The sequence below is a fragment of the Saprolegnia parasitica genome (genome assembly GCF_000151545.1).
Source record: "Saprolegnia parasitica CBS 223.65 unplaced genomic scaffold supercont2.43, whole genome shotgun sequence".
NCBI classification, from domain to species: domain Eukaryota; phylum Oomycota; class Saprolegniomycetes; order Saprolegniales; family Saprolegniaceae; genus Saprolegnia; species Saprolegnia parasitica.
The window spans coordinates 151,153-177,485 of NW_012156437.1; the positions used below are offsets into that span (position 1 = coordinate 151,153).

General features: G+C 58.5%; 8 protein-coding genes and 2 pseudogenes across 10 annotated transcripts; 5 read left to right on the plus strand and 5 right to left on the minus strand.

Annotated features, from left to right (window-relative positions):
• Positions 1 to 759: 759 nt before the first annotated feature.
• On the plus strand, positions 760 to 2,665 carry SPRG_08735 (hypothetical protein; the record flags this gene model as incomplete). Its single annotated transcript, XM_012348338.1, has 3 exons — positions 760 to 876; positions 933 to 2,207; positions 2,270 to 2,665. The coding sequence occupies 3 exons, from the start codon at positions 760 to 762 to the stop codon at positions 2,663 to 2,665; spliced, it is 1,788 nt and encodes a 595-aa protein (XP_012203728.1).
• Positions 2,666 to 3,220: 555 nt separating this feature from the next.
• SPRG_20666 (hypothetical protein) lies at positions 3,221 to 7,393 on the minus strand (the record flags this gene model as incomplete). The annotated part of the gene is made up of 4 exons (XM_012348380.1): positions 3,221 to 3,306; positions 3,361 to 3,916; positions 3,970 to 4,077; positions 4,127 to 7,393. The coding sequence occupies 4 exons, from the start codon at positions 7,391 to 7,393 to the stop codon at positions 3,221 to 3,223; spliced, it is 4,017 nt and encodes a 1,338-aa protein (XP_012203770.1).
• A 1,655-nt stretch (positions 7,394 to 9,048) lies between these two features.
• On the plus strand, positions 9,049 to 10,317 carry SPRG_08736 (hypothetical protein). The gene is made up of 6 exons (XM_012348339.1): positions 9,049 to 9,215; positions 9,266 to 9,372; positions 9,417 to 9,508; positions 9,557 to 9,722; positions 9,784 to 9,897; positions 9,950 to 10,317. The coding sequence occupies exons 1-6, from the start codon at positions 9,064 to 9,066 to the stop codon at positions 10,285 to 10,287; spliced, it is 969 nt and encodes a 322-aa protein (XP_012203729.1). The 5' UTR covers positions 9,049 to 9,063; the 3' UTR covers positions 10,288 to 10,317.
• Positions 10,318 to 10,387: 70 nt separating this feature from the next.
• SPRG_08737 (hypothetical protein) lies at positions 10,388 to 12,610 on the minus strand (the record flags this gene model as incomplete). The annotated part of the gene is made up of 4 exons (XM_012348340.1): positions 10,388 to 10,482; positions 10,530 to 10,627; positions 10,676 to 10,735; positions 11,280 to 12,610. 4 exons carry the CDS (start codon positions 12,608 to 12,610, stop codon positions 10,388 to 10,390), a joined length of 1,584 nt encoding a protein of 527 aa, XP_012203730.1.
• Positions 12,611 to 13,104: 494 nt separating this feature from the next.
• On the minus strand, positions 13,105 to 14,493 carry SPRG_20667 (hypothetical protein; the record flags this gene model as incomplete). The annotated part of the gene is made up of 1 exon (XM_012348381.1): positions 13,105 to 14,493. The coding sequence occupies one exon, from the start codon at positions 14,491 to 14,493 to the stop codon at positions 13,105 to 13,107; it is 1,389 nt and encodes a 462-aa protein (XP_012203771.1).
• A 4,343-nt stretch (positions 14,494 to 18,836) lies between these two features.
• On the plus strand, positions 18,837 to 20,231 carry SPRG_20668 (hypothetical protein; the record flags this gene model as incomplete). Its single annotated transcript, XM_012348382.1, has 4 exons — positions 18,837 to 19,454; positions 19,504 to 19,626; positions 19,674 to 19,767; positions 19,816 to 20,231. 4 exons carry the CDS (start codon positions 18,837 to 18,839, stop codon positions 20,229 to 20,231), a joined length of 1,251 nt encoding a protein of 416 aa, XP_012203772.1.
• Positions 20,232 to 20,310: 79 nt separating this feature from the next.
• Positions 20,311 to 21,089, minus strand: SPRG_20669 (hypothetical protein; the record flags this gene model as incomplete). Its single annotated transcript, XM_012348383.1, has 2 exons — positions 20,311 to 20,708; positions 20,768 to 21,089. 2 exons carry the CDS (start codon positions 21,087 to 21,089, stop codon positions 20,311 to 20,313), a joined length of 720 nt encoding a protein of 239 aa, XP_012203773.1.
• Positions 21,090 to 21,399: 310 nt separating this feature from the next.
• On the plus strand, positions 21,400 to 21,471 carry SPRG_30114 (annotated as a pseudogene). Its single transcript has one exon. The product of its transcript is annotated as a tRNA-OTHER (tRNA).
• A 245-nt stretch (positions 21,472 to 21,716) lies between these two features.
• Positions 21,717 to 21,788, plus strand: SPRG_30115 (annotated as a pseudogene). Its single transcript has one exon. The product of its transcript is annotated as a tRNA-OTHER (tRNA).
• A 262-nt stretch (positions 21,789 to 22,050) lies between these two features.
• Positions 22,051 to 23,996, minus strand: SPRG_08738 (hypothetical protein; the record flags this gene model as incomplete). The annotated part of the gene is made up of 1 exon (XM_012348341.1): positions 22,051 to 23,996. The coding sequence occupies exon 1, from the start codon at positions 23,962 to 23,964 to the stop codon at positions 22,051 to 22,053; it is 1,914 nt and encodes a 637-aa protein (XP_012203731.1). The 5' UTR covers positions 23,965 to 23,996.
• Between the last annotated feature and the right edge of the window lie 2,337 nt (positions 23,997 to 26,333).

The window sequence follows — 26,333 nt, forward strand, 5'->3', positions numbered from 1 at the left end:
GGAGCATGTCTTCGTCTTCCTCGGATACGTCGTCTTGTGCAGCGTGGCGATGAGTTCCTCATCGCTCAGCGTCGCTTGGTCTGATGGCGCGGCTCGCAGCAGGCGAAGGCGTCGACTGACGAGGCCTCTTTCTGCCGCGGCCTGGATGACCGACGGCCGCGCCTCGGAGGACGCGGCCACTCGTCGGTTGGTTTCGCTTGCGGAACGGCTGGAAAAACGCAGAATCGGCGACGAAATGTATTCTTCTCGCGTCTCATGGCTGCGGAGACATTTTCTCTCGTTCTCGCAAGGAATGTTCGATCCTGCCTCGCGCAAGGAAGCTTGCACACGCCGTTTCTCCCTTTCTTCATGTCTTTTGGTGGGACCACACACCATTGCTTTTCGATGCGACAAGGGTCTATTTCTCTCGTCAACTGGAGCACGGTCGTGCGTGCTCTCTGCAAAGGTCGATTTTCCGGGCTGGTTTTCTAAACTTTTCCATTTGTCTTCGATACACTGCGCCGGGCGCGTTTGAGTCGCGCCGGGGCTTGCCACGTCATGGCGCCAAAACAGTAGTGCCATAGGGATTGCCAACAACGACGAACAACATCATCATCATCTGGTATAGCGAGTTTGATTGTCTCTGGGCCTTGCATGGATTTCTAATCTCAGATCGTCCGAGGAAGCGAGTGTCTTCTGCGCACCAGCTGCGTTCGTACCGCGGGCCGCCTCTTCAAACCGTTGGATCGTGCACACGATTCTCATTCCAGCATTTGCGCCATGGCCGGCTATGCAGCGATCCAGAGCCCGTCTAGCGCCCACGTCTCTTTGTGGGACAACCGCAAAGAGTACAAGAGCGTCCTCTTCCAAGTGTGCGGCTTCATCCTCCTCATGGAAGTCTCGGAGCGCCTCTCGTACTATGGCATCAACCAAGGCTTGAAAAACTCATGAAGTCCCACTTGCACTGGACGGGCGTCTCGTCCAACTCGATCAAGAGTACGTGGACGTCGCTCTGCTATCTCTCGCCGCTCCTTGGTGCGTACCTCGCCGACGAGCGCTGGGGCCGCTTCAAGACGATTGCGATCTTTGGCACATGGTACCTTCTTGGCGACATCCTCATGGCCGTCGCCGCGCACCCGCACGTGCTCGGCTGGAAGGAGACCAACGTCTCCGGCGTGTTTGACAAGGAAGGCGCCAACATTGACGCGGCCCAAGGCCTCTTCGTGTTTGCCCTCTTTGCGTGCATTGGCATTGGCACTGGCGCGATCAAGTCGAACGTCATTACGCTCGGCGCCGACCAGTTCAACCCGGACGACCCGAAGGAAGAGGCCCAGAAGATCACGTTCTTTTCGTACTTTTACTGGTGCGTCAACTTTGGCGCCGCCTTCTCGTACGGCTACCTCGCGACCTTGTGCGTCGAAGGCTCGGCGTCCATCTCGGAAGACTATGGGTACTTTGCGACGTTCCTCATCTGCGCGTGTGTGATGGCCGTCGCGCTGCTCTTCTTCTTCCTCGGGTCGCCGCGCTACATCAAGCTGCCGCCCAACTCGGACGCCATGTCCAAGCTCGTCAAGGTGCTCGTGCGGTCGTCGGCCAAGAGCTGGTCGGCCAAGGGTGCGTGCGGCGGCTTTGTCATCCTCATTCTCTCGTTCGTGCTCAACTTGATTGCGGTCTTCCTGGAGGACGGGTCCTCGGAGCGCAAGGGCCTGACGTATGTCGCGGGTGCCCTGGCTGTCCTCGGCTGCGTCACGTGGGTGCTCTCGGGCATCAATTATGAAAACGTCAACGCCGCCAAGCGCTCGCTCGGTGGGCCCGTCGACGACCAGTCGATCGACGAGATCAAAATGGTCGTCCGCGTCCTCCCGTTCGCGTCGTTCATGGTCATGTGGCAGTGCGTCTACGACCAGATCGACGCCAACTTTCAGTCGATCGCGCAGCAGACCGACCTTCGTTTTGGCGACGAGTGGGACGCGACGCAGCTCTCGGGTGCGGTCCTCGGTGTCTTTGACCCGATCGCGATTGTGATTTTGATCCCGCTCCTCGACGCCGTCATCTACCCGGCGTATAAAAAGTACTTTGGCAAGGCGGCGTCGCCCTTTGGCAAGGTGCTCGTGGGTCTCATCATCTCGACGGCCACGATGTTTTACGTCGGCGGGTTTGAGATCATGCGCAAGGACTCGGGTGTCATCATGCTCGGCAACTCGACGTACCCGGACGGCTCGTTCCCGGTCATCAACAAGGCCGGCGAGGAGCCCATGAACAAGATCCTGTGGGGCTGGACATTCCCCAGTACGTGCTCGTCGCGCTCTGCGAGTGCCTCATCAACGTGACGGCGTACGATGTCTTTTACTCGGAAGTCCCGATCTACCTCAAGTCGACGTGCCAGGCCATCAACCTCTTTATGGTCTCGATGGGCTCGAACGTCACATCCATCTTTACGCTCCTCTTCCAAGACGACATTCCCAACAACCTCAACGACGGCAAGCTCGAGAACATGTTCTTCGCCGTTGGCGCTGTCTCGGCCATCAACCTCTTCTTCTACATTATCGTCATGCGCAAGATGCAGTTTGGCATGGACAGCTCGCGCATCGTCCACGAAGACGAAGTGAACGAGAAGGACGCGCTCATCGACCGGTCGTCCAACCTCATGAACGCGCGCGAGTCGTTCACGCAAATGCGCGCCTAAGCTAGTCTCGTCCCAGACGAAATCCAAATGTATATTGTCGACGTGAATCTACTCGTATTGTACGTTTTAGTCGTGGGCATGGGAACGATGCGCTGACGAATGAATGGGAGCATGGACCTTGTGTAGCGGTCATCAAAACGATTTTGCTGTGCAAGCTCACTTTGCAGAATTGTGGGCGCGAGTCCTTGGGTATTGTCGTGGCGTGGAGCTGGCTCGTTGACCTGGATTGATGGCAAACGCGATAGAAAGTGCAATCTGACCGCGTCATACCCACTTATGATTGGTCGTTCGATTTCTACACAGGCTTCGGATTGGCTATTGGATCGCAGTCGAAAACAGATCCTGACGTGGCAGTGCGACATCACTTGCAGTGCACAAGGGCGCGCTGGATGCTTTCTGTCAGCAACAAGTTGATCCAAGCTGTCACCAGCACCAACCATACTCGGAGTAACGCGCAACCAAGACCCTAACCAGAGCCACCCAAGCAAGGCCGTACTTGGGCTACGGCGGAAGCGACGATGCATGTTGAGGCAATTCAGAGCGTTGGGATTAGATTTATGCATACGTCGACTTGGTCGTGGAAATGTCCAGTTTCAGTCGTCGAAACAACCCGACGAGCTCGGCTTTTTTCGGGTCGTTTTCTACACAAATCTCCCACTTAGCCGACTTGAAACATTGATACAATACGAGCGTACCGCGCAGGAGGCCTTGGAGGTCGACGACAATGTCTTCGCACGCGCTCGTGAGCACGGGCGTCGCGGTCGCAAACTCGAGCTGGAGGTCGCGGGGGGCCACGCCGCGAATGACGCTGAGCCAGCTCACGACGAGCTGGTAGAGGCTCTCGAGCACGTGGAGGCGCCATGGGGACGGCGACGGGTGTTGATACAAGCTCATGTATGCACCAAAGAGCACCGCGTACGGGACGCCCGCGTCGAGAAAGAGGCCTGCGATCCACGGCCGCGCGGTCGCAACGCCCGTCACTTGACGGTACCACATCCACGCGTGCTCAATTTCGTGGAGAAGGAGCTCGACCGGAAACGCCTTGGAGGGATAGAGCTCCTTGAGGCTCAGGAGTTGGGCCTGGACGTGGCTCATCCACGAGGCATGTTCGAGGTGCTCCGACGTCTTGGGCACAATGTCGAGCGCGTCGCACGTCGCCGAGAGCCACTTGTTGAACGTCTCGTTTCCGACCGACGTCGGGATGAGCGAGTACAAGAGCCGCTTCCACAGCGTCTCGATCGTCGCCATGTCCTACGCATTGAAAGAAGATGCGTGAAAATCGACATGAAAAGAAAAACACCCACCTCCGAGTGGCACGTGCAGAGAATGCGCAGGCACTCTGGCCAGAGCTTGTACTTGGCCGCAAACTGGTTGTACAACGGCGAGACGGCCACGATCGTCGTCGCCAGCGCCTAGTCCGATATACATGAATCACGGCGCATGCCGCCGCTGGGATGATACCTCGAGGTCGGCGGCCGGTACCGACGACTGCAACGTCGTCCAAATGTGACGTTGCAGCTGCAGCACGTGTAGTGTTTCGGTGACTTCTTGGAGCGCGCTCGTGGCCGTCGGGTCGTTGGCGGCCGCAAGGATGCTCTTGGCGCGCGAAATGAGCTCGATCCGGTCACCGATCGGGCGGCGGTCCGACGTCGACGTCGCGCGGGTCCAGAGCACGTGCGCGGCGTCCACATACCGGTTCTGCACCAAATACATTTGCACGAGGAGGTCTTCGTCCTTGGCTTTCAGGAACGCTTCGACCGACAGCATGTGTTTCGCGCCACGCAGCGCAATCAAGCGCTGGCGCTCGTCGTTGGCATACAGCCACATGTAGAGCACCGAGTGGTAGTACGTATCCTGCACCGACAAGAGCTTCTCGAGCAAATACGTCAAGCACGCTTCCCGTGCCGTCAACGGCAGCCACTCGGTCGGCGCATTCGCACAGACGCGGCCGATATCGTCGTCGTCGTTGGTCGTTGTTTTCGTCGTCGTCGTCGTCTTGGAGGCAAAAAATTGAACGCACTGGATCGTGTAGCCGTAGCAGATGCGGCGCGCGTCGTCGTCCGTGCCAAAATGCGGCGCCGTCGCAAACGCCAAGTCGACAATGCCATCGAGAAAGCCGAGCGTAAAGTACGACGCGCAGATCGCTTCGAGGTCGAGCACGTGTGTCAGCGTCTTCCAGCTCTTGGCCGCGAGCTTGAAATGCTGCAGCGAGCGCTGGAGGCACGAAGTGCGATCCTCGACCGTCGCGCAGCTCGCGGCCGCCTCGAGCTGCTGGTACCCGTGGCACGCGGCGGCGTCCGTGTCTTTAAAGAAGAGCGGGCACTGCTTCTGGAGCGACGCGACGAGCATCGCGTCGTTCTGGCCTTGCGTGAGGCGCGAGAGGAGGGCCTTGAGCGCGTCAAAGCCCTCCGACGTCGTGACGAGGTCGGGCAGCGACAGCGGCAACGACGGCGTCGGCGCGAAGAGCACGAGCGACAGCGCCTGGATCGACCGCGTCGTAAAGAGGTACAGGCACCGGATCGAGGCCTGCTCGGCGCGCATCGCATTCTCCTGGCGCACGACGGCCGGTGTCGCTTCTTGAACGCGCGCCGTGAGCTCGCGCGTGAGGGCGTTCGCGGCCGACGGCTCGGCGACGCTTGCGGCCGTCAGCGACGTCCGGTAATGCGTCTCGAGCACTTGCTGGAGTCGGAAGAGGACGTTGCGGACGCGCTCGATCGGCGCAATGTTCTGGGAGGGCGAAAATCGCCACATCGGGCGCAGCAAGCGCGAGACGAAGAGCACGAGGCCGTCGTGGTGCGCCGAGAAGCCAACGTCGTCCGTCATGACAAAGCGGTGGGTCGAGCTCGGGACGCCGCCGCTCGAGACATTCGGCGCCCCGCCAAAGTCGAAAATCGCTTGCATGGCCATCGACACAATGTGGTCGTCGCTCTTCATGCCCATATTGTCGGTCCAGAGCGTGTCTTGGGACGAGAGCGCGCCGCACGCGATTGCAAAGAGCATCGCGCACGTTTCCGACGCCCCAAAGCACTTGACGAAGTGACTCAGTTGCTTCTTGACGTCCTTGGTCGCATGCAGCACACGAAAGAGCTGGTCGATCGGTCGAACTTTTTTGAAAATGTGCAGCCCGGCGTTCGTCAAGACGAGAAAGTGCCGGATTGGCTCGACCACCTGCGTCACGAGCTCGGACCGCATGACGGGCGGCGTCTCGTCGAGAAGGCTGGACGCGTGTGGCCGCTTGCCATTGCCATTGAGGTTGGTCGAGGTCGTACTTGGTGCGGTGGAGCCGCCTTGGGGCACGAATTCTTCGACGGCGCTGACCTTGCCTTGGCACGAGTCGCACGCAATCGACTCGCGCATGAGCACCTTGATGGACGCGTTCGCGTCATGCGCGTGGCGCGCCGTGAGATCTCTCGTGAGGCCAAGGACTTGGTCGTACGCATCCGGCCCGCCGTTGATGGCGAGAAAGACGCCGTGCCGATAGTACGCCGCGTGCACGTGGGCCGGACTCTTGCCCGGGAGCAGCGCCGGCGAGAGGCCTTCGGTGCGGTGGTACTCGGGTGCGTCGGCGAGCACGGTCGTCGGTGGTGGGAGGCGAATGTGCACAAGGTCCAGCGACGTTGGACGCTTGAGCGCCGACGAAAGAAAGCTCGGCGAAAACGTCGAGAGGTAGAAGCGGATGCCCGTGGCACTCACCGCGATCGCGTGGATGCTGGCCGACTCGTCGCGCGCGACGACTGAGAGCGCGGTGAGCGACACCGACGTTGTCGCAAACAGCCGCGGCTCGGGGCACGACGTGAGGTTGCGCTGGTTGCGCTGGCAAAAGCGGCCGGCCTCGGTCTCGAGGTTCTTGGACGCAATGAGCGCGACCTCTGCCCCTGCCTCGGTGCCGAGATCGTAGACGCTGACAAAGGCGGGTTCTTGGACCAAGTACAGAATCCGGCGCTCGTGGTCGATGCGCATGTCGACGACCTTGCCGATGGCGTCGGACGCGTTCGTGAACGTCCGGAAGAAGCTCGGGAGGTACTGCGAGAGCGACTGCGCGTGCGACTCTTTCCGGCACTTGCGCTTCCAGCCGAGCTGGTGCAACATGCCTTCGTCCGTGTCGTAGACGAACTCGTGGAGCTGGCCGTCCGAGCCGCCAAAGAAGATGCGGCCATCGCATGTCGAGACGATCTTGCGCACGATGCAGTCGTCGGTCGAGATGCTCAGCTTGGTCGCGCTCAAGCGCAGCCCGCCGTCGGCGTCGTGCAAGACCACGAGGAGGCGCATCTCGCTCGCCGTCGCAACGACCAAGACGTGCTTGACAAACGGCTTGAAGACGCCTGGCAGCGGCGGCGCGATGCCCACAGCGCAAATGACCTGCTCCATGCCTTCAAAGACCACGACGCGCTTGCCATCGGCCGTATAGTCCCAGAGAAAGAGCGTATTGTCGACCGAGACCCACGCGTGGTGGAGCTCCTGCAAAAGGCCCGAGAAGGAGCTCGAGACCATCTTGTCGTACGCCGACGCGATCGCGCTCGGGTATGCTAGGATCTTCTGCTTGTGCACGAGCTGCGGCGACCACGCGCCGGCCGTGTACGGCTCGAAAAAGTAGTTGTGCGCGGTCGGCTCCGAGTGGTTGGCCACCTGGTCCGCGAGGTCCGGGCTCTTGCAGTCGCCGGCGTGGGCCTGCTCGAGCACCTTGAAGCTCTGCCCGAGGGCCTCGGCGTCCTGGAGGTCCCCGCCCATGCTTACCACTGGTCGTCCGTGGCTCGTCAAAGGTTATTGGCCGCGAAACAACCTCACACAACCTAAAGCGAGGCAATCCGGATACCGTCATCGTATCCGAACAATACGCGCCGCGTATCCGGACACACCGCCTGTCTTTTCCCAAACCTCACAGTCGGCGTGGTCGCCGGCGCGGAACCGGTCCTACGCCGACGCTGCTGGTACCAGCGCACCTACATATGCTACGTGGTGAAGGTGGCAGCCACTCAGAACGTGGCGGCTCGGACGAGGCGCAGGTCCCCAGTGGCCGCAACCGTATCACTGCATCGGAAGAAAGGCATCGGGGCATCTCTTACACGTGCCATTGGGATGGTCTCGCTTCTTGCTGTCATTGTGCACTTGCGGGTCCTTCATACCGCATGTATCGACACGATCTCTGAAAATGGGGCTCCGATGCCAGTCGACCTAGAAGCACGCGTTGCCACTAGGATGCGTGGAGATGCGGTGAGAGCTCTCGTTGAGATGCATTGAGATGGGCATCATCCTCATCCTCCCGCCCATGCGAGGTACATGTACTCTATCATACTGCATGCATGTGTTGGAGAGCGCGTGGAGCTCGGTAACGAGGCGTGCAGCCGTCGGCCGCTTGGACTGCCAAGAACCACCGTCGCGCCAAGGCGCCGCGTTCATACAGTGTCGTAGCACCCACGCTCGTTCTCGGCGCCAAGACACTGCAATCGACCATGGATTGGAATGCGATTTGTCTATTCTGGCTGGACGTGCAACGACATGGATTTCTTTCGAGTCGTTGGGATTCTTGGTGCTCGTGTCGCGATCGTGTGAGGCGCGATGCAAACACTCGTACATGTCCATGTACTACGTGCAGGCAGCAAAGCGGCCATCCTCGAAATGACTTTGGCTTCTTCCACGACGAGCTTTGTGACTCCGCGAGAGCTCCGGCCTCCAACGCTATCCGGATCCTCTTGTTTCTGGATCGCGCACAGAAACAAGACGGCAACCGCGTCGTCGACATCGTGCGAGGCGGAGATGCTGGCATCGTCGATCGATACCGGCCTCCTCGCATGCGCGTAGTAGCCACCGTATCGACGCCGTCGCCTTGGCCCATTTCTCTCACTGCACAGTCGCGTCCACAAGGCTCGTCCTGCTGTTGTCGACAGAGCACACACGTCCTGTATATGTCGAGAGAGGTCCTTGGCCCATAGTAGCGACGCAGACCCGTGGTGCCGTCAACACGTCGAGCACGCGTCGTCTGCACGTCCTTTCGTCTGCGTAAAAACAATGGTGCGAGCGTTCCGAGGCGGTCCACGCAAATCCTCCGCGGCGACAAGATTGCAATCCGCTTGGTTCCTGCAGGAAGCTCCGGTAGGATACGTCGACTCTCGACTGCGCAATCACAGAGGTGGCGCGCGCGTCGAGCAATCATGGGAAGGAGAGCGAGGGTTTGCATTTGACTGGCGCCACCAAGTTGCCGCCGCACCCATGCACCTGGTTAATTTCCCCTGTCGCGGTATTGTATTTGGAATGCATTTTTTACGTGATGTATAATGCAACTGGAGGTTTGTATGGATTGGGACGACGACGAAATAAAATGCAATGGAAAATGATTTTGCGCCATTGCTACACCACAGAACTTAGGTCTATCAAATCTTATTTGACGAGCAAAGGGCAACATGGCGGCTCGCCTCAACCTCGATGAGCCCCGCTGGGACCAGAGCACGTTCGAAGGCCGTGCGAAGCATTTTCTGACGACGACCAACCCGCTCAACGTGCTCGCGTCCGACGCCGACCTCGACGCGGCCAAGGCGCTCGTCGAGCAGTACAAGTAGGATGGCACATTCCATGTACTCGATGGCTGACGGGACCGACGACTAGGGCGGGCCGTGAGCCGGCAGGTATCAAGGACGAAGATGTCTGGGCCGCCAAGCACCTCTACGACTCGGCCTTCCACCCCGACACGGGCGAGAAGAACTTTATCTTGGGTACCCGACCACGCTGCTTTGGGCAACGCGTGAGAAAGCCGTAGGTCGCATGGCGTTCCAGGTGCCTGGCAACATGGCCATCACGGGCTGCATGATGACGTTCTACCGGTCGACGCCGGCCGTCATCTTTTGGCAGGTACAAGCATCGCCAATGCCTTCTTGCCTCTCAACGAGGGGACTATAGTTTATGAACCAAACGTTCAACTCGATCGTCAACTACACCAACCGCAACGCGAGCACGGGCGTCACGACCGAGCAGCTTGGCCAAGCGTACATTGCTGCGTCGACCATGTCGGTCGCGACTGCTGTCGGCATGAACAAGTTTATTGCGAGCCGCCCGAGCCTCAGTGGTACTAAATACTTGAACCCAATGCGGCATCCTTGCTTGCATCTCATTATCATATGGTGTAGGCGGTCTCATCGGTCGCTTCGTGCCGCTCATGGCCGTCGCAGCCGCCAACTGGGTCAACATCCCGCTCATGCGCCAGCGCGAGCTCGTCGACGGCATTGACGTCGAGACTGCTGGTGCGTTGACACAGTCCATTGCAACGAGAATGGCTCATGCCATGTCGATTAGAGGGCGAACTCATTGGCAAGAGCAAGGTCGCGGCCCAGAATGCCGTGCTCCAGGTCGTGCCGTCGCGCATCCTCATGGCCGTGCCCGGCATGCTCTTCCCGCCGCTCGTCATGGCCAAGCTCGAGCAGGGCACGCTCCTGAAGCGGTCGCCGATGCTTGCGGCGCCCATCATGGTGCTCCTCACGGGTCTCTGCCTCTCGTTCTCGACGCCGCTCTGCTGCGCGCTCTTCCCGCAAAAGAGTGCGGTTGCCAAAAGCGACCTCGAGCCCGAGCTCCAGGCCATCATCGACGCCAAGTACCCGCGCACGGCCCACGCCTTTTACAACAAGGGCTTGTAAACGAACCAAAGCATGTCTTCTTGTGTCGTGAGATATATGCCGTTTGAAAAATGCACACAGACATCAAAACAAGAGGCCACCACGATGTACGAGCGACAGGCTAGCCGACGCGGTCGCGCGGAATCAAGCGCAGCTCGGTGCCATGCTTGAGAAAGACGTTGCCAGCCGTCTGCGACGGGTTGATGCCAATGCCATCTAGATACAGCATCGTGGATGCGAGCGCAAGCACGCGGTAGTAGCACCGTTGGTGATGATGGCACTCGTGGCTGCGGGCACGCGGAACTCTTCGGCGACGTACTTGAGGACGGCCGTGAACGGCGCTTCCTCGGGCACGCTGACGCTAATGCAGGACGGTCACCATGGCAGGAGTAGGCAGGAGCATACGTACATGCGGAACGGCAGCTTTGGGTCCGACGTGAGCGTGATCTTGAAGGTCACCTTCCCAGACCTATGCATGCGGTCAGCCCTCGCCGCCGGCCGGCCGCCTACATCGTGTGCTTGCGTTCAGGTTTCTGGTATCCGGATGACCATGCGAGCTCGAGTTGTGTGTTTTCATACGTTGTGTTGTGGAAATGGCTAAATACACGCGACAACGTGCCTTGCAGCATGGGCCGGCAGCGACATGCCCATGGTCGCGCAGCAGCAACACCACACGCGTTGCAATCTCAAAAATGATCTTAATGGTGCTGCCAAGGGCGGGCGACAGCTAGTAGGTGCACACAACGCGCCGTTGGGTGTCACAGCCCTATCCCTTCCTGCACCAGCGCTCAAGAGTCGACGCGGTGATCACGTCCACCCAGTGTATTATTGTTAAATGGCAGAGTTCGATAGTATCAACCTCTTGCCGTGCGCGTTACCTTGGCTGCCTCTCGCTGTCCAAGGACAAAACAGCAATCGATATTGACTTGAATAATGACGCCGACAGGACGTTCGTTGAGCCTTGTACTCAGTGCCACAGCTGCAGCCACTCGGAGTCTCTCTCTTCCTTGCACGTGTTGACACCGAGGGTCTTGTCGCCACGGGCCTCGAGGCAGATGCCGGCGTGGTTGAGATGTTTGACGCGGTTGTGCGTCGGTGCCCACTCTTGGTTGCGGTTGCCATACCCGCAGTCGAACGTGTGCAGCTTGAGGACCCACCATTTCACGCTTGGGTCGGAGCTCCAAAACGCGTCGATGCACTGGCGGTTGCTCTGGACTTGGAACGTGTGACCGCCTTCGTTGTAGGTGAACCACTCGTTCTTGTTGTTGACCGCACCATTCACATACAAGCCAGTGCTCCACTCGGACACAACGTGGCCGTTTCTAGCTGTGATCCGCGTCTCTGCACTGTCCAGTCGCCGGTGGTCGGGCGCAGGCTCCTTGTAGACGGCGAAAAACTGAACGTGATCCCGGAGGTCGTTGCACCATTGCCCGAGGAGCGGGTTGGTCGCCGGCTTGATTGGGTTGAGCGCGACGCAGAACGACGACGGGTGTCGGATCCGATTCTTGTACACGACAAAGTTTTGCTGGTAGCAGCCCACCGGCGCGCAGCACGGCGTCAAGACAAGCTGGTTGTTGGGCGTAATCGCCAAGCACGAGTCGTTCCGGCCCATCGACCGCAGCGTCTGGTGGTTTGCATTGTACTCGAACCACTCGTCCGAGCCATTGCGGGGCGTTGCCTCGAGGTAGACGCGGTCGTTCACTTGCCGAATGACCCCGCGGTCGGGCATCGTCAGTCGCATCGGCTGCAGCTTGAGCGTCTCGTCTTCCAGGACAAAGCCCTCGGGGTTGTCGCTCTCGAGCCAGCGGCGGTGCCCGATCGCGTCTCGCGGCTCAAACAAAAGACGCCGCCGCGGCGGCCGCGGTGTCGGGCTGGCGTCTGTCGGCGGGACGAGCCGAAAGCGCTGGCTTTCGCTGCTCGGGTCGCACAAGTAGACCGCAATCGGGCTCGTGCTGGCGTCCCAGCACCACCCGCGGTAGTACCGGTGTGCAATTTGCATCGACGCCTCGTCGTACCGCCAGGGCAGGTTGATGCTAGACCCAAGACAGCGCCAGAGACCGAGGCGGAGCTTCATGTGAACGTTGTAGGCGGCGCCGCCTTGAAGCACCATCGGATGCAAGAACGCGCCGACGCACTGCACCGCGCTCGCTGAGTAAAAGACGCCGGAAAAATTCGTGTAGCTAAAGAGCTCGTTGCGTGCGCTCGTGTTCAATGGCGTTGGCACCAAGTGGCCGTTGATCTCGGCCACGGCCAAGTGGTCAAAGGTGAGAATGCGGTACGTTCCCGTCGGGATCGCGGCCACTGAGGCAAGGACGACGACGAGGATGCGACCGAGCCGTTGCATCTTGAACACTGAGACGACTGCATTTGTGGGAGGATGGCATGCAAGGGACACATCAACTCCATCCCTATGGCGCGCTCGATTCGCACAGAGGCCGGTGGGAACCAGTTCGGACGGAATTTTAGGGTTGGTGTATTACTCGCTCCGACCACATGGCGTCCAACGCGTTTAAATCCATCAACAGGACGTTAAAGGTGTAAAACGCACTCCAACGGACGTTTACCGCGAACACGTTGCCGATTACCGCCGTTCGAACCATGGCGTGCGTCCTGATCTGCAGCCGACGTGGCACTCTGGTCCCGTCTGCCAAGCATCGTGTACTGTGGGTGCAACGAGGATCGGAGTCATGTATACGCCGTCACTGTCGTTCGATCGGACTACCCCCGAACCGCAGTCATAAAATTGTTCGAAAAATGACGCGTACACACACCATGATGCATCCATGTACAGTCTTAATCAATCCATAGTCATTACTTTATAAAAATCACCGCTCCCTATTACCGGTAGAGCTCGAGCCACTCGCCCGGTGTAAAGCCGAATTTGCACGAGTTGACGCCGAGCGTGCCGTCGTTCCTGGCCTCCATGCACATGCCCGCGTGGTTGAGGTGCTTGATGTGGTTGAATTCGGCCGACCACTCTTGATTCGGGTTGCCATACCCGCAGTCGTACGTGTGAATCTTGAGGACCCACCATTTGACGCTTGGATCCGAGCTCCAAAACGCGTCGATGCACTGGCGATTGCTCTGCGCCTGGAACGTGTGGCCGCCTTCGTTGTACGTGAACCACTCGTTCTTGTTGTTGACGGCCCAGTTGACGTAGAGGCCGGTCGTCCACTCGGAGATGAGCTTGCCACTCGCCGCGCGAATGCGCGTGTCGAATGCGTCGAGGCGGCGGCGGGTGCTATTGTCGTGTGCGTCTTCCTTGAGGACCGCGAGCCACTGGTCGTTGTCGCGGTCGTCATTGCACCAGATACCGGCCATGGGCCTTCCCGCGTCGGGCTTGTACAGGTTGCGCGCGACACAGAACGACGTCGGGTGGCGGAGTCGGTTCTTGTAAAACACAAACTGCTGGCTCTGGCACATCTCGGGCGCGCAGCACGTGCTAAAGTAGAGGCGGTTGCTCGGATGCAAGGTCAAACAAGTCGAGTTCATCTCGGGCGCAAGCGACCGCAGCGTCTGCTGGTTGGCATTGTACTCGAACCACTCGTCGGTGCCATTGCGCGGCGTCTCGAGCACATAGAGCTCGGTGCCCACGAGCTGGAGCACGCCTTTGCTTTGAAGCGTAATGCGCATCGGAAGGAGCTTCTCGGACGGATCCGCGAGACGAAACCCCGGCGGGTTGTCGCTCTCGAGTCGCCGACGATGGTCGAGAATCCGCAGCGTCCGAGGCGTGGGCCGCTTGGGGCGCGGCGTCGGTGGCGGTGTCTGCGCCGCGACGAGCCGGAACCGCTGCGTCGCGCTTGATGCGTCGCAGAGGTAGATGGAAATCGGACTCGTGACCGCATCGAGGCACCACCCGTTGTAGTACTCGTGCTTGAACTGGCGACTGCTTGCGTCGTATTGCCAAGGAAGGTTGACGCTGTCGCCAATGCAGAACCAGAGACCGAGGCGGAGCTTCATGTGCACGTTGTAGGCGGCATCTTGGAGCACCATCGGCTCCAGCTGCCCGCCGAGACACTTGGATGTGCTCTGCGCCATGAGCTTGCCGCTGCCTTCGGTGTAGTCGAAGATTTCGTTGATCGCATTGGTCGCCGACGGCGTCGCGACGACAATGTTGCCGTTGGACTCGGCCAGAACGCGGTTCGTTGACGTGTAGATGCGGTAGTTGGCCGCGTCGACGATCCCGGTGAGACCGAGCAAGACGCCCACGACGTATCGCAGCAGCATGATGACCGCGTAGTACCGTATTCGGTTCGGACGAAAAGGCAAAGTGAGGCCATCAGGCGCATTTATGCTGCGTGACATGTGTTGCTGAGCACACAAGCCGGTGGCAAACCAAGGTGAGAACTGTGACTCACAGGGGTCCGGTATTCCAGGCACACATCAATCCCATCGAAATAGTGTGAGCATGACCGCCATACTTGATGCATCAAATATACAGGCCAAAACGATGCAGTCGTGTAGCATGACTGCATCGTTTTGGTCTGCATCGCATCCGCCAGCGCAACACGCGTCGAGGCGAGGGTCCACCACCAAACACTGTCGAGTGTGCAGTATATCGAAATCGATCCAATTCCCCAACAACAGCAATTAGTGTAGAACACATCCAAGTAGGTACACGGCCCATCCAAGAAGTCGTCCCGCCGAGTACTGTGGGAGGTAACGGGGCCGATGCGTGCATGGATGCACTGGGACACGACATCGACGCAGCCGCGGGATGTAGTACATAGCTGTGTGCAGCTCGCGCCGTAGCGTCAACTGGCGAACGGCCTCGTCCTTGTGTAGTGTGTCTGGGCTTGCATCATCGGCCGAGCAATCTTGCAAGGCAGCAGCACCGAAACGTGGACTTGGGTCGGCGACGCGCGATGATTGGTGGGCCTCATCGCACTCGGCGTTTTTGATTGGTCAAGACCTCCATGGTTCAGAAAGGCAGCGATGGGATGTGGGGATATAGCAAGTACGTGCCACGGTGTGTGATCTCAGATGCGCATCAGCCGTTCGCCTGATCGTGCTCGCGTGGATGACGACTCTACAGCTAGTACAGTGTATGAGAGACGACCCCATCAATTTGGTGTGGTAGCTGTGCAGTTGTTGTTTGCCGTTTATCGTTCCGACTAGCTTTCCACCGCCGAGCCAGAGTACAATGTTGTGCAGGGCAGGCTGCATCCAGGACCGTGCGCGCCTTCAGCGTGGCCTGCATCGCGACAGGCGACGCCGCCCGGGTTGAAGCTACTTGCAGACGCTAAAGACAGAAAGAGGGTGCGTCGTGTCGATGCATGGAGCGCAACTGGCAAGCCTGGTCGGTCGGCCTTTGTCGCGGACTTGCTCTAAGTGTTGCCGTACAATTGTCAACGGTCCCAAAGCCTAGCGTCTACGCGCAAGAGAAACAGATTCCCGGTCAGATTCACCGCCGACAAGATCAGCGCAACTGCGCTTTCCCGCATTCTGAACCGCACGCTTCTGACGCACTTCAACGACTTCAACCTCGCGTCGTCCACGTTGTTGGAAGCGTCTCGGCGCCTTGCCGCCGTTTGCAACAAAGAAACTCGTGGGACCACCTCCGTCGCCGAGAGTCGTGGGCGTGAACGTGGTGATACGAAGAGACGCGGTGCCTACGACGCGCGATGCAGTGACAACGCCCTTCGTCGTTCGCCGTACAGCATCCAACCGAACGCCGCGATGGGCGACGACGTCGGGGTTGCCGCCTCGGCCTGGTCGGCAGATGACGACAGCTCAAGGACTACCTTGTCGCTCTCCCGTCGTTCCAGATGCACGTCTTGACTCGTCGAGACCCCGATAGCTCGTGCGTCGTGGCCCAGGACAAGGGGATTCTATGGATGAAGCAAGCCGAGACGATCGTTGGCGCTTGCATCGCTTTTGAACACGTCGTGCACATACGGACCTGCATTGAGCGTTCGATGGGTGAGACGAGCCGTGCATGAACGCGATGATACCTTTCTAGTATCTATCTATCTATCTATCTATCTATCTATCTATCTATCTATCTATCTATCTATCTATCTATCTATCTATCTATCTATCTATCTATCTATCTATCTATCTATCTATCTATCTATCTATCTATCTAGCGTGAGCAGTAACCAGCCTGTCTCTGTGTCAACAGAAATTCTCGAGGTCTCTTTCAATCCGAGCAACAATCAGTACCAGCGCGCACAACGCCAAAGAAAGGGGCGTCGTTCGCCCCACGGATGGAACAAGCAAAATAGTGCCGCATCGGGGTAAGGACACACATTGTCTGCGGTGTTGCTGCCAAGACTCGGGCACGATTTCATGAGGACAAGGAATGTTGGCGGTGAACACACACTCCTGGTCGTGCTTGCTCGTGCTGCTGCACTTGGTGTCTATCGCTGTCATCTACGCCGTACCGCCCCGCACTCTACACGACGATCCTTGATCGAAAAGTTGAATAACTGGCTCTAGAGTGCCAGTCAATGAACGAGCCCATAAGCGGCACGACGCCACTGTTCATAGCCTTGGGCGACGCGATCACAGAGCTGAGCCTGATGGGGTATCAGGTCGTGCTCACCAACGCATAGTCCTGAAAGCCGACGTTGTCAACCGCGGCGCTCCGGTCGCACGACGCGGTAGTTAGAGACATTGAAAAAGCACTTGCAGAGGCGCCAGGCAAGACAAAGCACAAGAAAGCGTGTTGTGATGGAGCAGCTCGCGGTTGAGTGCCACGTCAGATTTTGGGCTCGCTCACGGTGCCACGTATGGGGTTCAATTATATCCGGATACTTGCAAAGCACCGTAATTATCCGGATGATACCCCACGTTGGCGTCGACAGGACCCATTCCTCCTCCACAGCTCTACACCTACAATGCTGGTTTGACGAGCGCAACAAGATCAAGAAAGCTCGCACCTGGGGCCAAAGATTCTGCGAAATGCACCTGAGGTACATGACATGGGCGCGCACCAGTCTGATTTAGCTCAGATGTCGCCCGCCTGTTTGCGTGTCGCCACTACAGACCACGCGACCTTGTGCAAGACAGGCCGCACCATCCGAGGCACTATGCCAGAATTCAATTCCCTATCTCGATGCGTTTGGTCAGCTTCCTGCTCGCGCTGCTTCTAGCGCTTGTCACCGCGGTTGAAAACATGCCGGGTGGTACGTCGCGTTGCCAGATTGAATGACGATAACTAGTCGTTGTGTCTAGAATACGAGCCCATCAACGGACCGACGCCACTCATCATAACGATGGGGGACTCGATCACGGAGCTCGGCGCCAACCCGAGCTTGATGGGGTATCAAGTCATGCTCACGCACACATACCAGCGAAAGGCCGACGTGGTGAACCGCGGCATGTCGGGTCGGACGACGCGGTAGGTCGCATGGACTGCAGTGGCGTCGCCTCAGCAAGATGTAGGTGGTGGTTGAGCCAGCTTCCACGCGTGCTGAAAGACTGGGAGCACAAGCATCCGTCGCTCATCTCCATCTACCTCGGTGTCAACGACGCCTCACTTATCAACGGCGTGGATGCAGCGCTGCACGTGCCGCTGGATGAGTTTTCGACGAACCTCCACACGATGATTGCGTCCTTCAACGACGCGTTCCCCAACTGCAAGATTCTTCTCATCACGGCCAGCGCCGTCGACGAGAGCACGGGTTGGAGCTCCGGTCGATCGAATGCCGAGGCTTCCAAGTATGCGAAGGCGACGATCCGACTGGCGCGAACCTTGCGCCTGCCGGTGATTGATCTCTTCACGCCAACATTCAAAGACCTTTCGCTTTTCTACGACGGCCTGCACCTCAACAGCCGCGGCTACGTCTTACTTCACGGCCTTTTCCTCGATACCGTGCGCGTGTATTACCCCGACTTGGCCCCCGAAAACATGGGCTGGGCCTTCTAAACACCACTCTGTGCACACGCAATGCCAGCCAATTTCATTGGATTCGATTTTCTCACGCATGCGGCCATCGATTGGGTGACCAAGTGCGCAAGGATGAAGAGCGCGTACGTGTAGTGCCCCATCACCTTTGCGTGTGCAGGGTTGATTTCGCTTTTTTTTGCGATAGCGTTGCGTGCGCACTGCCACGGCAGATTCTCGGCTCGCTCCACGTGCCACGTATTTTATCCGTAAAATGGCCGATTTCTGGCCAATCCCAGCTCTTTCCGGAAGATATGCCGCTCACAATGCGCTTGGTGCCGCCGTTGAAAAATGCCAGGCGGTAGGGAGGTTTGCACTATTGGATCGACCACACTCACACACCGAGCATAGTACGAGCCCATGAGCGGCCCCACACCCGTTATCATCACCCTGGCGACGCGATCACCGAGGTCGGCGCCAAACCGAGCTTGATGGGGGACCAGGTCATGCTCACCAACACGTACCAGCGGAAGGCCGACGAGGTGAACCGCTGCACGGACAACCCGGTAGGCTACGTGCTGCATCGTCCCGTATCAACTACTAGTAGGAATCAACCTGGCACCTGCACTTTGTCGATCGAGACACCGCCGAATCCGATTTGCAACGCCTCTCACGTTGTGTATAGGGAGTGGACCACCCAAGAATGGGCCAATCACAGGCAGCGAAACACAGAACGGCCATGCAAGTGGTCTGGAGCCATGTCGTGGCCGACGTCGTGCGAGAGCATGCGGGCGCCGGCCTCACCAAGGTCGCGTATGGCCATGCAAAGGCGACGACAACGTGGGTTCCCTCGCACCGCGCGGCCAAGGTCCTCGACTCGTCGCCTCTCGCCGACGCGCCGGCCGTCATCGTGCACACGACCGCCTCGCCCATCGTCGGGCGCGTCCTGGCGGCGGCAGCGCCCATTGCGGCGAGCGACATTGCGTTCTCGGCACAGGCGTTTGCGTCCGTGCTCTCGGCAGCGCATGTGCTCACGCACTGCCACGCCTGCTTCGCCACGCTCCGCGGCCGCGCCGTGCAGTGCGCGAGCTGCGAGCGGGCGCGCTACTGCGACCGGACTTGCATGCAAGACCACTTGCTTCTGCACGACGCCCAGTGCGCAGCACTGCAGGCGCTGCCGGCAACCGACAACGATCTCGTCCGGCTCGCGCTGAGCTGCGTCATCATGGAGCTCGCGACCAACAACGCGTCAATGCTTTCGACGCTCGTCGTCCACGCTGTGCCCTCCAAGGAGCGCCAGCGCTACGAGCGGTACGCCAAGCTGCTACTGTCGCACTTGCCGCCGCTGGACCGTCCGGTACAGGCGCCGTTTTCCTTGCGCAGCATGACACTCATGTCTGCTGTAGCGCTGGCTGACACTTCAGCACGTGCTCGATGTGCTTCTCGCCGTGCGCTTCAACGCCCACCCGATTGTCGTCGATCTTCATAGCTCGGCATTGGGTCTGGGGCTGTTCCCAGATGCGGCCAAGGTGCGTATGATTGTCTCGACGGCAATCACTCAACCTCTGCCCTGTAGATGATCAACCATGCGTGTCGACCCACGACGTATCCGCGCTTCAACATGGCAACTCGAGCCCTTGAGTTCCGAGCGCTGCAGTCCATGGCGCCAGGTACAGATCTGTGGCTTGGGAAGAAACCGACGCATGCATGACACGTAGGCGCGCTCCTCACGTATTCGTACCTGGATGTCTTTGGGTTTAGCCTTCTCGAGCCGCGACCTGCGCGCCAGCAGCTTTTGGCGACAACCTTTGGCTTTGACTGCGTCTGCGGCCGCTGCATGAGCGACAACGACATCGTCTCGAGTGACGGGTCCTTGACGCCATGTGATAAGCTCCTCGCCGAGCTCGACGATGCCATGGCACGCCAGGCCTGGACGACCGTGGTCGCCGTCGCGTCCCAGCTGCTGACCGAGTGGACCGATCGAGGGCTGCCGGACGCGTATCCGCTTGTGTACCTTCTCCAGACCAAGCTAGCAACCGCACACATGCACTTGGGTGCAGCCAAAGAGGCTGCGAACGCGACCGCCGCTGCCGCGACCGCAGCGACGGCCTGCGGATTTGAACCCGCACCGTAATTAATGGTGTCGGTACAGTGGGCTGTTAAAAAGCACAACTTGTCGGAGCGTTTGAAGACATATGCATTTTATAAACACGTTAGGCGCAGATAAGCCCGAGATCGAGGCGGGTCTGGAGTCGGTTTTGGTACAGTGCGAGCACAGGCAGGCCATGCGCGTGCAGAGCGTAGGCTACGAGCAAGTAGAGTAGCCCCATCCCATAGCTCAAGTGGTCGAGTCCGCCGACAATCAGACGACGCCAAACCGCACGCGCGAAAAGCTCGGCAAAGACCCAGCCGTAGCAGATCGAAAGCAGAAGCCAGAGCGTGCTAAAGCTGGCGTGGGCGCCGAGCGGCTGGTGCATCGCGGCGATCGCGACAACCCAGACGAGCCCGACGAGCGTGAGGGCGAGGAGAGCGAGGAGCGCTAGCACCGAGAGCAAGTGGGGCGAGTCGCACTCCCACGTCAAGTACCGCGCCGTATCGTGCGTGCCAAGGCCTGTCCTCAGAAACCTCAGAGAATTGTCGTCGACACGATTCGAGAACCGAGCATCGTACCGGTGATCTGCGCCATGACTGTTGTCGCCGCGGATGCGTTGGCACCAAAGCTGGCGCACACGCTGCCTGGCGCGTAGACGCGATGACTGCTCGGCGGTAGCAGCGCTGCGTGCAGCCGGTAGCACGTGTTGGTCGTCGACGCATTCGGATACAGCGCAGTTGTGCAGAGCTCGAGGAGGCCATAGCGCGCCGAAACGTGTGCACCGCTCGCCTCGACGGCCGACGAGACAAACCAAAGAGGCGCGATCGTGACGAGGAGGAGCGCACCGAACGCCATGACGAGCAAGCCCGCGCCGCGCACGAGGTCCGCGTCGTCCAGCATCTCCGCTTGCAAAGGGCTTGTCTCCGGATAACGCCTTGCTTTCGAAAAATAACGCCGTGCACGAGGCGGCCGGCTACTTTTCGCTGAACGCAGAAAGCGTGATAGGCACAGCAGGCGTCATGGACTGCGTTGGTCGAACAAAGAGGCTGCCGCGAGGACCGTTATGGAATGAACGGGAGCGAAAATGGACGGCTATGGCGTCAAGTTGACGTGACAGCCGATGAAACCGTCGGTCTACACCCCGTTGCGAGAAAGTGCAATCTCACTGTCGCGACGACAACTTTAGTCAAGAAGGCTGAAATCTAGTCGACATCTTTTAGTCTAGCGGTATAGACACTGGTTTACCACCAGGTAGATCCGGGTTCAAGTCCCGGTGAGATCCCTACTTCCTGACTGGTTATGAGCCCAATATACGCACTTTCCCATGCGCGTGTACCACACTCTTCCTCACTCTCATACTCACTTGGTTACACTCTCCTCTGTTACGGGGCAGTACAGACGGCAGATGGCTTCTTGATGTGACACTCTCTCTTCTCCTCTCTCACTACTCCCACCCACTCTTGGCGGGAGTGCGCGTCTGGAGCGTCGAGATTGGGGAGGCAGTCAAGAAGGCTGAAATCTAGTCGACATCTTTTAGTCTAGCGGTATAGACACTGGTTTACCACCAGGTAGATCCGGGTTCAAGTCCCGGTGAGATCCCTACTTTCTGACTACTTTGGTACTGATGACGTTTCTCTCGGTTGTGCGACGTCTCGCTCCGGATGGCCATCAGGTCGTCGTCTCTCTCCAAGTCAGAGCGCATCCGAGTCGGCTTGTACCAAGACCCACTCGACTAACCCTTGGTCCTGCCTTTGCTGGTCAACGAAAATGTAAAAAAGAAGAGAAACCATGGATTACGGATGCACCCACTCGTCGCGCATTGGGCTTATTGCCCAACGCATACATACAATTGTCAACCGCTCTATGCGCGCTGCTGCGTGAACGAGTCGCGGGCGTTCATCTGGTTGGACGACCGGTCGATGAGCGCTTCCTTGTCCGTGCCGAGCTCGCCGGCCGCGTGCGGGCTGTCTTCGATCGAGTGCATGCCAAACTGCATCTTGCGCATGACGAGCGTGAAGAGGACGACGTTGAGAAGCGCGACGGCACCGACCGTGAAGAACATGTTTTCGAGCTTGCCCTCGTTGAGGTTGTCGGGAATGTTCTTCTGGAAGAGGAGCGTAAAGATGGACGTGACGCTCGAGCCCATCGCGACCATGAAGAGGTTGATGGCCTGGCACGTCGACTTGAGGTAGACCGGGACTTCCGAGTAAAAGACGTCAAACGCGGTCACGTTGATGAGGCACTCGCAGAGCGCGACGAGCACGTAGTGGAAGATGTTCCAGCCCCACGGCAGCTTGTTCATCGGCTGCTCACCGCCTTCGTCAATGACAAAGTCGAGCGTCGCGTTCGTGGCGCTCGCCGGGAGCATGATCTCGCCCGAGTTCTTGCGGACGATCTCAAAGATGCCAACGTAAAACATGGTGAACGCCGCGATCGCGAGGCCCGCAAACACCTTGCCAAACGGCGACGCCGCCTTGCCAAAGCGCTTCTTGTACGCCGGGTAGATGACGGCGTCGAGGAGCGGGATCAAAATCACAATCGCGATCGGGTCAAACACACCGAGGACCGCACCCGGGAGCTGCGTCGAGTCGCGCTCGTTGCCAAAGCGGAGGTCCGTCTGCTGCGCGATCATCTGAAAGTTGGCGTCGATCTGGTCGTAGACGCACTGCCACATGACGTTAAAGGCCGCGAACGGGAGCACGCGGACCACGAGCTTGATCTCGTCGATCGACGTCGCGTCGACGGGGCCGCCGTTGGCCGCGCTCGCACGCTCCATGTTCTGAAAGTTCATGCCCGCGAGCACCCACAAGACGCAGCCGCCAAACGCGACACCGCCCGCCGCGTACGACATGCCGAGACGCTCGGTCGAGCCGTCCTTGAGGAAGACCGCCACCAAGTTCAAGAGCCACGACAGCAAAAAGAGGAGGAAGCCGACGCAGGCCATGCGCGCGCTCGTCGACGCCGCCGACGCTTGACGAAGCACACGCACGAGCTTGGACATGGCGTCCGAGTTGGGCGGGAACTTGATGTAGCGGCTGCTGCCGACGAAGAGCATGAGCAGTGCGACGCCCATGACGCACGCGCAAATGAGGAACGTCGCAAAGTACCCATAGTCCTTGGAGATGGCCGACGAGCCCTTCACGCACAAGGTCGCGAGGTAGCCGTACGCAAAGGCGGCGCCAAAGTTGATGCACCAGTAAAAGTACGAAAAAAACGTGACCTTCTGGGCCTCCTCCTTCGGGTCGTGCGGGTTGAACTGGTCGGCGCCGAGCGTAATGACGTTCGACTTGATCGCGCCAGTGCCAATGCCAATGCAGGCAAAGAGGGCAAACACGAAGAGGCCTTCGGCCGTCTTGGTGTCGGCGCCCTCGCGGTTGAAAACGCCAGCCTCGCTGGTCTCCTCCCACCCCAGCACCTTGGGATGCGCAGCGATCGAGATCAAGACGTCGCCGATGAAGTAGACCGTGCCAAAGATCGCGATCGTCTTGAAGCGGCCCCAGCGCTCGTCGGCAAGGTAGGCACCGAGAAGCGGCGAGAGATAGCAGAGCGACGTCCACGTGCTCTTGATCGAGCTGGCCGAGACACCGGTCCAGCCAAGGACAGTCTTCATAAAGTTACGGAGACCTTGGTTGATACCGTAGTACGAGAGACGCTCGGCGAGCTCCATCATCAAGATGAAGCCGCACACTTGGAAGAGGACGCTCGAGTACTTGACGGGGCGGGAGTCCCAGACCGAGGCGTACGCGCCCGTTGTCGGCGTCGTCACTTCGCCCATGGTTTTTGACTTGCGAACGAGGCTGCAAAACCAGAAATGAGGACTGGGCTCCAACGGCAACCAGATCTCGCGGCTGGGAAGCGCCTCACCCACCTGGGCCATCTGGTCGGCCAGCCGAAGATCGAAGTTGCGACCCACGGACCTATAGAATTAAATGACTTGGTAATGGTATGCGTATCATAACGCCATCAATAAAATACGGCGTGAGGCTGATCAGATTGGTGACGGGCGCAAAGTTGAAGCTTCAAGAAAGGCGCGTCTGTGGCGGCGAAGCACGCACGGCTGGGCTCCTCTGCAGCTACTTGCGCCGTGGGACGGCTAGGCCATCAAGTTGCCGATGTATACCTGTGAGCTACGTACGCTGTGCATCACTCGAAGCTGCGCCGTTTTGGCGCCATGTCCTAGCTGGTTACCGCTCCCTCTAGCCTTGTGTAGACACGATCGTTCCGCGGCAGTGCTTACAAATGACCATAAGTCCGCTTCTGTTCTTGTTGTGTATACCATGTTATCCACTTGAAGCGTGCTGTCCAAATTGTACGGTAAGGTGTTACGACCGCCACGTTGCATTGATGAATTTGCCGTTAGAGGAGCGCGAAGAAGCATTGCTCTGAATGGAGCTCTCGACAGCACTAGCAACCGCAGCGCTGCAACAAGCGCACGCTGCACATCATTGCAGGAGTGCTTGCCTTGTCCCTCAAATGAGCTTGGGAGCTGGCGTTGCACTCCAAGGGACGTGGAGGCTGCGAAAAACCGCGATCGATTGACTAAGCCCGCCATCAGGTTCTCAGATGGCTTGGATGACTTGGATGACTTGGAATTAACACGCTCCTCCTCGGCGAACCAGTCGCGTCGATCGTTAGCGTCGTGTTGCTACTTGAGTTGGTACAATACACTCACATAGCTCCAGCAGTGGAGTTGACGCAAGCGTAGATCGCAGCGTTTCATTCAAGCACCAAGCTACATTGTAGGTACTTCTCAGCAACGGTGAGGACCGCATCGAAGACGTTTTGAAAATTCGGCCGTAAAAAACGATTCAACAAGCTCTGTGTAGAAAGGTGCAGAGATCCAGCGCCCAACAAAACCATGCGGCAGCTGTTCTCGAAGGGAGCTCACGGCCTCAGCGACCAGTGTCCGCACATCAAGAATCGTAAACCGTTCTCAGATCGTAGTTGGGGCGAAATCAGATGGAAAATTCTATGACGCCGGCCGAGCGGTTGCCTAGGACGGACGTGATCGTCGTCAACTCGTGTTATCAGCCCGGCAATGGACGGTCGATGTGGACGTGGCCACAAGGACCAGCGTCTCGCGCGCGGCTTAAACATCCCTGTCACGGGCAAGTGAAGACAACACGGTCGATCGTTTCATTTCGTTTTCTGTGGTGCCTGTTTGACTTCAATAAAAACGAGCACCCAGCTGGAATGCATCGGTCGTACTTCCCGGTCGTACACACCGCCAACAAACACTCGAGGAAAAGAATGATGATGATTGCGGTACCACGACTTGGACGCTGGTTTGCGCACCTCTTGGTCTTCGCGCCTTCGTGCTTGGCCTTCCCGCTTGCGTGAATCCTACTCGAGGTCGTATATTTACGCCGCATCCGGATAGATATTTCTAAGCGATGTCGCCGACAGGGTTTTTAGATGCCAACGGCACGCTGAAAATGAGAAAGGCTTCAGCTAAACAAGTGCCGAGGTGGCATCGAACGGGTTTAAAAACGACGTTGGCCACGGCGATGTATCTGTATCTGCATGCTGGCATCATGGACACGACACACCGACGACGACTGCCGCGAGAGTGAGCTAAGCTTACAGTACCGGTATGATGATTCGACTTGTCCCCGTGCGAGAAAGATGATGCATCGCACAAAATACCCGTTTCTGGATCCATCGCCAAGAAAAGATGGTCTGTGTTGACATATTTTAGAAGCGCCATTAAACACTCGTTTTTAGTTGGAGTACGCGGCAGCCATAAATTGGTGGTGGCTGCTGCGTGGTCTGCTGTATGGTGTCGCAACGTGGTGATGGCATACCATATGTGTAGGAACAAGCGGTTACCACCGATTTACCATCCGCCAGTTTGCTGCAGTGCACGGACACTGGCGCTTGTTCAGCTGGCGCTTGTTTGACGAATTCACCGACATTCGAGTCGAGTGCACTATGGCTGCACTGCTTTGTGCAAACGTTTTGTGTTGTTTGTTGTTGTTGTTGAAGTGGGTCGTCTATTACAATAGATAAAACTATGCTAAATAAAATTGTCGGACTTTCTTCGTTGTGTGTACTCGGTTGAGGGTACTTGATTTAGGCAGGCGGAGGCAGGAGCGCGATCCGCGGGACGAGGTGACGTCGCGGCCACTCGTGTTGGGCGAGGAG